Consider the following 13,506-nt stretch of genomic DNA (forward strand, 5'->3'; position numbering starts at 1 on the left):
ATGCACAGATTTTAGCCAAACTAAAAAACAACATGCTTTTATACCCTGTACCATTAAAGGATGCACAATATTAATAGCACTATCATACACAAGATCCTTTCTTTATATCAGCGGTAGAGCAGATAAGCCAAGCAATCTATGCTGCTTGTACCAGTCAGCTTATGTAGTCGCGGATACAAACGCTAGTCGTATATTCCTCTCCCGACCTCAAAATGTATTCACTCTATTCAGCTTTGTGCCGGGGACCTACACGAGCAGAATGCAGTGGTGCATTCTATTCTATATAATATTATGTATTTGCTTTTGCTTACACTTCACATTGCAACGAGCACGCGCCAGCGCCAAACGCGATATATTTAAGAATACATTTTACCTTTCGTGTAAGTATTTTACAAATAATGTTGTTGGTACGAACAGCGAAATAGGTCGACTTCTTCTCGAGCCAATGCATGGGCATGCTACTTTCAGATATTATCCCCCGCATGTACCTAGAATTTATTTATAAATTATTCACTTATCTAACCAGGTAGATTCAAGCTTACGCCAATATGTAACTGTCTAGATACTTATTGGTTAAATATCCTTTTTTCCTTCGTATCATTAAGATTTATACCTTAAATATTCAAATGAGATACGCTAGGTTGTTCAGTATATTGTGCGACGTCTTTATTACAACCGTACGTAATTTCATGTTATTCGTGAGAAAAAGCTAGGTTATCTAGGTACAGAAACAGAAGCAGACGGTCGTAAAAATCTCGTATTAGTCTGGGAATTACGATGACAAAAAAAAAAGAATTTACCCGAGGCGCGCCGTGGGAATTCCAGGATCCAGGATAGTTTGACACATACTTACATCATGCCTACTAGGATGTCTGGCAATATGTAGTGTTGGGAAAGTCTGTATTTGATCCATATTGAATCATTTGCGCTAGTGCTGACGTCAGAGTGCAGTACAGATGCAAGTGCTGAACAGAATCGCGTGGGACGGAGGGGAGGTGCGGGGCGACGGCAACTCTGGAAGCACTTGAAATAAAGCACCCACTCGCTCCTGCTAAAATAAAACGATCCTTTGTTTCCATTGCAAGAATGTATATTTAATTGAGCGAAATTAAAAATGCATGCAATTTTTATTTCTATAGTGTGTAAAAACTTTTAAACTTACTTGTTTTTTGTAACTTCAATATCTCAGTACTTATACCTATGTATTATATAGACACATGCTTACAAGAAAGTGCTTAGCTTTTCTTGGAACAACTGGTTAGAAAAACAAAATCATAACATACCTTATGTATACAGGAAAAACCGCTTCACCTAGTTACTAAATCAAACAAGACGAATTGTTATTGAAAGAAAAAGTCAGCGCAAAATAAACAAATATGGCCTTCTGAGGGTTATCGGATTCAGGGGAATCACGAAATCAAATCAATAGAGCTGAGACAGTACTGGTGTTGTTAGCAAATCTGAGCTTTCCTCATAACAACGTGATCATTGGGTTGGATCACAGCGTTTTCACTATAGTAAAGTAACTAACTTTCCTGAAGGTTTACTGGTAAAAGTTGCGTAATTTGGATAATTATCACTTCATGACAAATTCATGAAATTACTCAATGGAAACTCTAATTCTATAACAATATAAACAAGGTACAGTCAGAAATCAAACAGAACAAGCCGGCATTATCGCTAACTCTTCCAGGTCATCTCCTGATGGAAAAATACATATAATCAAATAAGATATCGTCCAAAATACTAACTAATCCTTCTACATAACATTAGGTATAGTATACTCGTCTTTCACCTCTGAACCTAACATATTTATAGCTGTCCTTAAACCGGCGACCTTCCTCGATTCTCCTCCACTGAGCGTGTGACGCTGTGCCATTATCGGGAGCACGGGGGCTCTCCCCATGTCCTCGGCCCGCGCTCAAGGACGCGGCGAAGGTCGGCGACCTTCCTGTGCCACTTAGACCTGATAAGCTACGCCCACCAGATGTGTCTCCGTTCTCTCTTTGACTGTCCAACACGCTTGTAATTTCACAAAGCTTTTAACAATTTAGAGCTTTGCTAACTTTGACGGCCGAAATATTTTTGCAATTTTCAAATATGAAATACTTTTGAGGCATTTTTTTGGCAATATTTATTACGTAGACGCCTACAGTATTGGTTTTTGCTTTTATAGCGCATAGATCATGAAAAATCATAAAAATTAACGCTTCGGCTTCGCTCGTTAAAATTATATTAGGGTGGACGCGAGACGTCATAAATATTCCTCGGTTCATGTCATGGCTGATTGAAAAAAAAAACGCTGAAAATATTAGAGCATTTTTGGTAAATTGCAAGAAAGTTTATTTATGCTATACTATACTTTTATACCATATGTGCTTTTTTAACCTAAATAAAAATAATGTCTATGTATAAGTCGCCGATAAGTACCTACCTTGAAACCAAAATCTAAGATGCGCTTGTTAAAAAGAAATTGAGAGAGAAGAGTAAACTTTTATTACATTTCTATCGAAGTTTAGCACGGATAAGACATCATCTGCATTTATTATGCAATTCCGTTGAAATGGTGCAATCTGGCGGAGGTCGTAGCCCCCGCAAGGCGGAGCGCCGCTCTTTTTCTTGTTACCCGTCGCTCGAGTGCTAGATGAATGGCGATAAATTAAAAATTCAAAACAAAGCTGTGGAGCGCGTGGGCGGGCGGGCCGTGAGCGCGGAGGGCGGGCGGCGATCGAAGAGCGCGCGCGGAGCTGAGGGCGGGCGGCGGGCGGGATAACGATCGCGGCGCCCGCCACGGCCACAGTCTTCCAGCGAGCATGGCGCGAGCATGAGCGACGTCGGGACGCTCGCCGCCATGGACGCGTTCGCGGGCGGCGCGCGGCGCAGGCCGGCCCGCCTGCCGCCGCCGCCGCGCGTGCCGCCGCCGCCGCCGCAGCGCCAGGACAGCTACTACACGCGCCGCAAGTCCCCCGTGCCGCGCTACGCTCACCTCGCGCTCTACCGCCACGGTACACTGCACCTGTCATCTGTTGCACCTCATGTCACTACAACACAGATGATAGTTATCGCCTCCCTCTCGTAAATTACGTTCAATGTCAAGTGCACGTCGCCCTTCATTATTGCACTCACAGCGCCTGCCCAGATGTATGATTCCACAATGGATATTTTCAGTTAGGATCATTTCAAATAATATTCGAAAGTTTTTAGACACAAACTCTGTTTTATGTTATTATCTTAGATATCATCGTATCGTGAAACTAAAACATAAACACATTTCTTTTGCCTTTCTGGTACTAACAACATTTAGGTTTACGTCGTTGCATGAAGTTTGATGATCTTTGAAAATCATTGGCATTAAAATATGCTCTAGTATAAACTTTTCGTGTCACAAATCCAGTTAATCCATCCAATTCAATCCATCCATTAATCCAATAACGACAAAAATCATCATCATTGCCCTCGTCGTTATTCGTTGCTTCCGCAACATAAAATTTTATAAATATTAGCATTTCCCACTGCCATCTAAGAATTTTCCTAAGTACTTGAGAAAACTGTGTGCAAATAACAGCCTCTTGAAATTCCCGAGGAACTTTTCTTCCTCAATTAAGCTGAGACAACAGTTGCTCCGCCGCTTAAGTGTCGCGCTCGTTTTATCCGAATTAAACGAAATCTCAAAGAAAATATAAGCTTTAATATCGTACAGGCTCGTTCTGTTGAAATAACTAATTCAACACACCCTGGAGGCGCAGGAACATCGCCCACGCGTGAAACGAGCTACCTTCGTGCCTCTGCATATTGTATTCCATTCACTTTACATGATCTTTGCATTACTTGCCCCTTACTACTCAGATTGTGACGTCAGCTCGTTCTTGTTCATCTTTGTTTGCAGAAAGTCTGCTCAAAAATCATTCCACCCTTCCACCTCGCAGGTCAACCCCAGAGATATTCAAAGGTCTACGTAATCGTCATTGCACTTGCGGTATTGACAGGCCTAGTTGTAAGAACCCATTAATCTTGATTTAAAAACTCTTCCATAAAGACTGGCCAGGGCATGTTCCTGCGCTGAAAGTAATATTTCATAACTGATTACCGGGCACCGGGCAAAGAAACAACGACTGCCTCGGGGGTAGAAAACTTGTTATAAGCCTAATGCTCTACTAAATATTAAAGCCAAGTTTCGCGAGGCATGTGGAAGTGGAATGGAGTTATCGTCCCGCATTGCATCAAAATCTACCGTAGTATCTTGGCAGCTGTGCTCTTTTTCCAATTTGGAGATTCAAGAGTTTTCAATCATATACCTACTAACGGTTTTGAATGTCGTAATGCGCAGTTTTTCTCGCTGATGTTTCAACAGCGGGTTGAAGAGGAATTGCTCCGTCGGATGTTTGTTGACTCTGAGTGATCGCCGCGCCCGGCGCCGGCGCCGCCGCTGTCCCGCTCCTGCGGGCAACCTCGAGCAGACTATTTACGGCATGCTTACACGTCGGTTATTTTAATTGGTTAGCGAAGTGTTGATCGTCGCATTCCGCGCCAATCTCGTCCAGCATTATTGGCCGATGAGTCACTCGAAAAGGAGACCTTTAATTAGAGAAATTCATCAAAGCTGAAACTGTTGCAGTAAAATTTACGATCACGATGTCTGCGAAAAAAACGTTAGGCCTTAATAAAAAAGAGCATAAAACTGATACTAAAATGTTACGAGGACATCGGAAAACAAAGCTGAAAGCAATAAGTGTCCCACCACAAGGCGAGGCGAGCTTCCGTGGAGCAAGGGCGAGCCCTTGACCGCCGCGGCCGCCGCCCGCCCTGCGCGAGCCGACGACTAACTACTACGTTATCTAAGTTATACCGATTCAATTTTATGCTTAGTGGCCCTAACATTATTTGATTGGTAACAGTTTGGTCATTATACCATTTACCATTATTTCAATAACCTTTTTTCGGGAAATCCATAAATTGTCTCAATTAACTGGTTCCCATTAAAATAAAGAGCCACTCAAAGGGCTATTTCGTTTGTTTCGTTTGGTTTCTGTGGAATTGACTCGTCTTTTTATATTCGCAATTTTATTTATAGGGCAAACGTTTCAAGGTTGAACTGTGTTCTATATTTCTCGACCCATTTAGTTTAATTTAAAAATCTTATGCGAATGATCTGATTTCTTGCTGGGATATTTTTCAACTTTTGTATAATACCCATCTAGCTAATGCAAACGGACGGTCTATTCCAGTAGTAGTTAAAACGAATTACCTTTTTATGATTATCATTAAATTGAACCATTACGTTGCTCTTTTATGTTCAAAGGAAATTACGCTGTAACTTTTCCAATATTGTATCGGAATAATCAATTATTTTTTTTTATATTATTTCAAAAAATCCAAAAAAAAACATACAGTGTAAAAGTTTCGTATGAAAACATACTTACATAAAATTCCCGGATAACATTTTAATTATACCTCTTCCTATATATCTAAATACATTTAATTTATTTTAACTCCCTAATTTCATGTAAGTACCTAACTAAATAGTTTCTTTTAAACCTCATCATAGTACATGCGTATCATTTTATGAATTCCACACATGGTTCTAGGTATACATAATTACATATCTGTTTGTTTAGTAAATATTCCGTCCGTCAGAGACCACCTACGTAGCACTCATCACCATTGAACTTGGAGTGTTTTCTTATTCCGAGCGCGAACGAATCCCCGACACCCGGATAATTGTACGACCCAGTTACGTTCCTAGTTTGTTTTATTGTACACTCAAAGGAACAGATAATATCCCCAATTTCGCAGTTCGCTCCTACAATTGCCAAGTAGAATTGGGTCGGACCAATACGATAGTTAAAGACATCGTTACATTAATTTGCGAAGTTCATACGGGCGTGAACTGAGCTAGATAGGCTGGGAACTTGATGCCTGAAGAGATTGAAAGCTTCAATGAGGTTTTCATTTGAGACATTATTATTATGTTGGAAAATTACATTTCCATTATTCGCAATGTACATATGTAGGTATGTTGTGCGCATAAATAGAAGCAATGAATCATACGGTCCGTGACAGCACTCTGAAAGACTCATTCGGTGTTGCCTCATACGTTATTATTATAATGTACTTGTGACTAGGCGAGAGCCGCATTAATTTCCCCTGGGCCCTTTATTTATCCTATCATAATAAAACGAGCTCATAATACTCTATCAATACGACTTACGTTACTAATTACGGGCCACAAATTGCTGAGTTAATGTTGTAGTGTAGTGTACCTACAATCTGGACGAAATGTTCCAACATTGCGCACATTCCAAACTTGATTGAGGAATGAACACAAAGTCGTCGTGCGACAGATGAAGGATACCAGACCGCTGCGATGTTACAATCAATCTTAGGTTTCTGATGTGTAAACAACGCAATTTGGACTAATATCTGCCAAATAGGTACGTTACTATCAACATCATTATTTCAATGGCTTTATATTTTAGAGCTGAATGACAAACTTATCGTGTTATGTTTTGTTTGTTCCAAGTGTTCCAACGTCGTAAAAGTTGTCAGCGTATTCATCGCTCGTACTCTTGACATTGTATCTAAATTGGTGTAGCGTTCCATCCTTCGCGGCATTGGCATGCCTCACTCACCAGAGTCACCAGTTACGTCATGGTTATTTAACGACCTTCTAGCAAACTCATAATAGTCATAATATTAGACAAACTACGACGTTGTACAACATATATGTTGGCTAAACGACTATTCCATCGGATTATTGAAGGCTTCATCATATTTATATGCTTCCCATATCGCCGTACCTTGTACGAAACCCGTACGTAAAAGAACAAGTCACAAATTGTCTTTTCGTTATTCCAACGACAGCGAATTCGCAACTTGTGTAGTTTTTATTACTGTGGAAACTTTGCGATTGTTACGTCTCCTTTGTGATAAAAGAAGAGGGTCGAAAAGGTGACCTCAAAGAGTTTGTCCCGTTAAAGGTTCTTTGAAACAGAAGCTATGTGGACAAAGTTAATTAGGATCTGTGGGAGGACGGCAGCGGGTGCGGGCGCGGGGTGCGGGGGTGGCCGGCTCGTGTAGGCGGAAGCGTGGAAGGTTACGCAACTGCAGCAGCGTCCTCGGGACGGCCGGGAGCGAGCGGCCAAGGGCGATCGATCCCGCCTCCTCCCAGCTCGCTCCATCTGTTGAATAAACACTGCCTGCGCCGATAACGGACCCAACCATAACACTTATTGTATATTGCTTCGATAACTACTCCAGCTGTTTACTTTGCGCTCTCATCAAATTTTGGACGGAAATCAAAGCGATGATAGGTCATCATCATCGATAATGATTCGCTCTTTGTCAAATATGTTGGCAGCGGATGTTTACTTTCCTGCCGATGAAATTAAAATAAACCTACATATTCTACTGGGTTTATATTGGCGTAACCACGAGAATGTTACTTTTTTAAGATAATATTTAAACTTCTGTATTGCTACGTAAATTTTTGCCATTCGCCCAACTTTAGAACCCATCAAGTTTCGCTGACATAAAACACACATGTGATTTGGCAATTCCGCAGCAATCACTATAAATCATTTACAGCTTCACGCTCAGATGTATTAAATGGAACCGTAAGCTCATGGGTGACGTGTATTTCGGCGGCCAAGGGCGATTCTCCGTTTGCCGGACGTTGTATGACAGCGCGTGCCATTCGTTGCCGGTCTAAGAATAGCGACTCTATACGTCAAACATGCTGACGTTTAATACAGAAAGATACGGATCATTAGTGCACGGGCAAGGGCGCTGGTGTCTGGTGATGGCATCCGTTTTCAGGAAGCAGCAGATTAACATATTTTTAATAAATAAAAAACATCATTAATTTTATACTTATATGTTTATCTAGTCACTATGACTTTCAAAACAATGCCACATAACTAAAGAATACCGAAACTTCGTCTCGTCTCTATTTTTTTTTTTCGTTAATTATGACAGTTGATAAACATACCCTCATAATTACTACGTAATAGTAGCATTTCTATTATGTTTGTACTTTATTCAATAAATGTTTGTTTGTTTGCAGAACCAAAGAAAGACAAGTTGGAGAATGGCGAGCAGCGGCCCGAGCGGCCCAACTCCCTGACGGCGGGCAAGCTGCCGCGGAGAGTGTGCTACAAGGGCGACATAGGTGACCACCCTTCTCTATTACCCTTGTTACACCTACCGAGCAGAGTGGCGAGACAGTATCCTCAGCTGATCGTCGACCAATCAAAGGCTAGCAACTGACTGAGTGCTCGGCATATAAGGTTTTATGAAACTACAGAATATCTCTAGGGAGAAAGCATATGTCATAAGATGGATACATTTGCTATTAGGTTACTGTCATGTTATAGTTAATTATTTTATCAACTGTACATGCTAACAAACTTGTAATAAATCACTAACTGTATATGACAACAAATAATATTTTTTCAACGGAAGCATTTGAATGAAACCGGCCGAATTCAGTATGATAAACACGTACAATATGTTTCTGAAGGCGTCAGAGGCATTAATCATGTTTGTTATGAATGTGAAGTGATTGTACTCACCGAGTTCGAATTAATGCTACAGTTATAGCCGGATCGATGATGCTTGTTTGATTCACAAATGAGTCGATGACGACGCTCGCGACGTCATTCGCGATATTTTTTTAAAACAAAAAAGAAGCGGCCGCTACCGCTTGTGCCAGTTTGTTTTTTCCAGTCGGAAATAAAACCTATCAAAATGTTTTGCCGCAGTTTTGAGAGTTTGAAGATAAAAGAGAATAGAATGGAAAATGGAAATCTTTTACGAATAAAGAAAGTTATTCCGAAAGTTGTAGCGACTATAGCGAGTAATTTGGAAAACCATAATGTCATTACGAAGTAACCGCAAGCAGCTGTTAGCATTCTAACTCTGGGTTAATCAAGAAATGCCTACAATATTTTGGTGAACTCTGATAAGTTATTAAATCTACAAGACACCAGCGGACCTTAGAGGTAAATTGATATTCAAAGCATAAATATTTTAACATTAATCGGAAAACCGCTGTTCTAAAATGAAATAACATGCTCACGGCAAGATAAATTATTAGCGAGCTGTCGAAGTTAAATTACAAACTTCCAACTTCGTAATTACTAACTTGTGTGTATTGGAATTTTAAGTTGTGTATTAAAATGTTTAAATAAAAGACAAATTCGATTAAAATGCCGTAGTTTGAGATTCGAATTGCGTTGCAAAACGAGACTTCTGAGGATAATAAATTAGTAATTACTTCTTCACTATTTCATTCGCTATCGCCTCAAATGAAACTTTTACACTTACGATCTATCTCCACCATTCACTCCGAATGTGCCTGCAAAATCTGACATGATACTATATACATCTATGGTGGTTTACCTTATTCTACCGTGTTAGCACCACCACTTACTCACACGCCGTTCGCTAAAGCTGCGTCACCAGTAGGCAAAATTATTGCCGCCGTCGAGTTAGCGACGTATTAAATTGTCTTTAGTCTATTTTTTTTAAACAGACGAGTTCCGAAACTTTCTTACTGCGTTTACCTATGTAATTTATTACTGCGTTGCTATTGGTCCTAACAATAACCCATCTCACTCTGTCAATATCGGAAATGTGCAAAAGACATACTCATTACTCGTTTGTTAAAAAAAATAGGAGTAACAGGCCAACAGTTTGCCTACCTACCTAACTTTGCCCCCTAACATTCCAGTGGGCGGCTACGAGGCGGGCGGCGAGGAGCAGCTCATGCTGTCGGACCTGCCGGAGCCGCCCATCGCGCTGTCGGACATCGGGCCCATCCCGCCGCCGCCCATGTTCAGCTCGCCCAGCCCGCCGCGCCACCACCACCAGCACCAGCATCAGCAGCAGAATCTCAGCGATTGTGAGTGATGCAAATACCTTTTTTATGTGCCAGTTGTAGTCCAAATATGGCCAATATATTTTGATCTTTTAGGTATATATTTATTTAACGTTAGGTCTATTGAATATTTATCCTATGTCCTATGAAATATTTTAAATTCTTTTCTATCACTAAAAGGGTAAACGTGCAATGTTTATTGTTCTGTTTTTCTTTATTAAGTACTTAGTAAGGCACTGCATGCGTGTTATTTCATCCGGATAGTCGAAATTATGCTCATAATACACAATAATAACATGAAAATAAACATCTGGCAATTACACGCTGGCCAGGATTCGATTCCAGGGTTACAGTTAGTGTTTCGCAGTAAATATTTCTAAAATTTTATCACCAGCTGCCGCAGCCAAATACCTACTTATCATAATTGATTCGTTAGTAGGTTTACGCTCTCTGATCTTGAGGAGATATTTCTCAACTTATCTCTTGAGATGTTTAGGCTAAATTATTTAGTCTTAGTTAGACATCGAATAAGTTTTAAACCAAATTCAAATCGCATGATTCAGTATTTAGTAAGTACACATTTGAGGCAGAAAGTATTTCAAACAAATTACCGAGGCAACTTCAGAAGGCCTCATTAACTTGCTAAGCCTCCTACCTGAGTATGTTATTGTTACTTTACTTTAAGCCTACTTAGATACTCCGCTCCCACGTCTTAACTTAACCCGACTGGAGTTTTGGCACGCGAACAATGCGCAGTGCTATGTCAGAAATGTTTCTCGGAAACACTTCACTCCAAGTCGATATATCCCAGCGCCTTGTCGTATACACATCAATACGTACACACAAGATATCCTACATGTGGAAATTCCACAACAAATAATTCGGCCCTGTTTAGGTGTGCCAAGTTTCTTGTTGACGGTTGGAACGATTTCTGGCAACTTCTCGAATGCACATTCATTTCGTAGCTGGAAAGTTTCGGTTCTCGTAATGTAATTGATCATTGTTTTGATGGAAATGTAATTGAATTTACAAAGTGTTCTTCCCGGGCCGTTGTGACCTGATAATTGCATTTGTCCATTTCAAACTTGGTTATAAATTTAAGCAGTAGTCAGCGTATTAATTGAGTTATGAAAATGGTTATGATGGATGAAGCTTTGTTGAATTAAAAATCCGTTACCTCTTCACAATAACTTCTGAATTACTCGTTAACCTAGTTTAAAAGTTAGATGAGCAAGGCTGAACACAAAAGTGCGCTCTTTGAGACAGCTCTACGAGTATATCTACCAGTCGAACGGGACTACTCCTCTTATGGAAATAATGCCGCCATGCTTACTTATTTATAGTCCTGTTACTTCCACTGCCACCTCCTTCACTGGCTGTTAAATGCCCTTATACCTGTTAAATCCATCACCACATCTAACAAATCGACCCTTCATTCCAGCGGAAGAAGAAGACGACCAAGACGACGACGAGCCGGACCACTCTGACACTCACCGCGTGGAGGAGATCCCTCCCAAGGAGCCCATCTTCAACGCGGTGCCGCTCAAGTCGGCTCTGAAGAAGCGGCCCGCCGCCTCGCCCGCCGGCACGCCGCTCGCGCCGCGCCAGGACCACCACCATGCCAGCTTCAAGTCAGTATTGCATACGTTGTAAGAGAGAATGTATCGAACGAGCAATGGAAAAGTTCCAGCGACGTTGGGAACGTCAGTGGCAGGTGGAACTTTTTTTATTGCACGTGAGTGTATTAAGCGGCTTTTGGGACGAAAATTTGGGACTAATTTTTGGGATCGCTGAGATTCCAATTGTGCAAATAAAAACGTTTTCTTGGAAAATTGCGCTTAATACCTTCAGCCGTTTAGTATAAGTAAAGTTAAAGAGCGAATTTGTGACCGAACTTGTTTAACTGCATGGTTGTTGCCGCTAAGAACCAGTGACATTAATATCCAAAGAACTATGAGATACATAAGTACGATATGTACAAAGTCTTATGTCAGTCTTAATGTTCTTAGGTTCGGACATGAATTCGCAAGCCCACAGTGAAGATTCCCACATGTCCAGGTTTTGTTTATCTTTGACAGATAAAGCGTGCTCATTGTTCAGTGATGTTATGACAGGTGCCCGTCACCGCAAGGACATGATGGATCGCTCTGTTTACGCCGCTGTCTGTCAAACGATAGAAATAACTAGTTTTTGCTTCAAAAGCAAAAGTGGGTTAACACTATCAAAACTTGCAATTTAGTGTACATAATGAGTAGTAATTTCACGGTTCTCTGTAAAAACTTTCTCATTTGTTTATGTCTTGTTTTGTTTCGACGACATTTTGTTTCTTATTTTTTGTTTTTGGGACTAACACTAATGTTCAGATGGGTCCCGTCGTGAGATCACCACTAACCGTTACAAAGTTGTTTTTTGGGCGTTTGTGAAATATGTCCGTTTATTTCCATTTTGCCGGCGAGCAGGCGGCCGCCGCCGAAGCCCAGGATCCGCATATGGTAATAGTCGTTGATTCCACTCAGTGTTGTCCGCCATCACCGACCTGCCGACGGTCCGCTTAGCCCCGACATGCATCGTGCATTCCATGCTTATCATCCACATCTTGGTGTCTATCTCTGTTTAGATGTTACGACTTACCTTAGCCTTAGACTTCTCTATCCAAATGTATCGAAGCTCTGTTACAAATGACTTGAATGATACAGCTAAAAAACTGTGCAAATAGGTCAAGAGTAATTTTGCAATAATCACGGCAATTTGTAACGGGCTTCTGACACCTCCATCCCACGTACCGATGCGCGACGGTCGTGAACGATCGTAAACCATTCAGATCCACATGTAACCCACGACATCGCCGCCTTGACACCGAATCAAATTAACCACATCTATAGTGATTCACCGTTGTCTAATTATACTGGATGTTGTGTGCGTTTCATTCAATCAACCAAACCAGAGACAACAATGTTGTTTTAGTTAGCAGCCCTGTTCTATGTTAAGTGCAGAAACCAATCTTGTTTAACGAATGTTTCCGTGTAGTCTAAAGCTGCAATTCCTACATCTGTTATGCTCTTCCATATCTACTTTAATGCTATGTTAGTGTTCAATGTTGCATGTATGTTTAATGTTGAATTTCTTGACAGCTCCACTTCATGCTCTGAAGTTCAAGTGCTCAGATAACTGAACTGAATGAGATTAAGCTCTTTTGCAACTTCAGATTATGAAAAGCTCGACTTGAAATACAAAATCGATGTTTACAAGACATTTCTTCTGAATGTATTAATCTTCTAGGTGTTCCCTATTTAGAAGTAGATATTTGATAAATCAATCTTACATAGCCTAAAGTTATTTTATGAGATCGTTAATGTTTTGGTTCAATATCAATGTGGAAACATCTACTATCAAGCAAAATTGTTGCACATTAAATCACCTCTTTGACACATTGATATCTGAACCTTCGAATGAAACCTCAGCATCCTTAAATTTGATATGTCAGACTGAACTAGTTTCACGGATGTAGATTAAAGTTTTCACAGTCTCACAGTTTCTAGGAGTACCTAATTATTTTCTGCATCTGTGACCCTAGTTCCGTACCACTAATACGGCTTCTACATTCACCTATCCTGTACCACACTAACAAA

At 40.7% G+C, this 13,506-nt stretch overlaps 1 protein-coding gene across 4 annotated transcripts in view; it reads left to right on the plus strand.

Moving 5' to 3' along the window:
• LOC105380576 (phosphatase and actin regulator 1) overlaps positions 1 to 13,506 on the plus strand; it is a 68,054-nt gene that overhangs the window by 44,749 nt on the left and 9,799 nt on the right. For all 4 annotated transcript variants that reach the window (XM_038118140.2, XM_038118141.2, XM_038118144.2 and 1 more), the window contains 4 exons: positions 8,063 to 8,167; positions 9,731 to 9,901; positions 11,319 to 11,508; positions 12,337 to 12,369. In XM_038118140.2, the coding sequence (XP_037974068.2) occupies positions 8,063 to 8,167; positions 9,731 to 9,901; positions 11,319 to 11,508; positions 12,337 to 12,369 (499 nt within the window). The remainder of the gene's footprint in view (positions 1 to 8,062; positions 8,168 to 9,730; positions 9,902 to 11,318; positions 11,509 to 12,336; positions 12,370 to 13,506) is intronic.

The sequence above is a fragment of the Plutella xylostella genome, chromosome 10 (genome assembly GCF_932276165.1).
Source record: "Plutella xylostella chromosome 10, ilPluXylo3.1, whole genome shotgun sequence".
Lineage (NCBI taxonomy): Eukaryota > Metazoa > Arthropoda > Insecta > Lepidoptera > Plutellidae > Plutella > Plutella xylostella.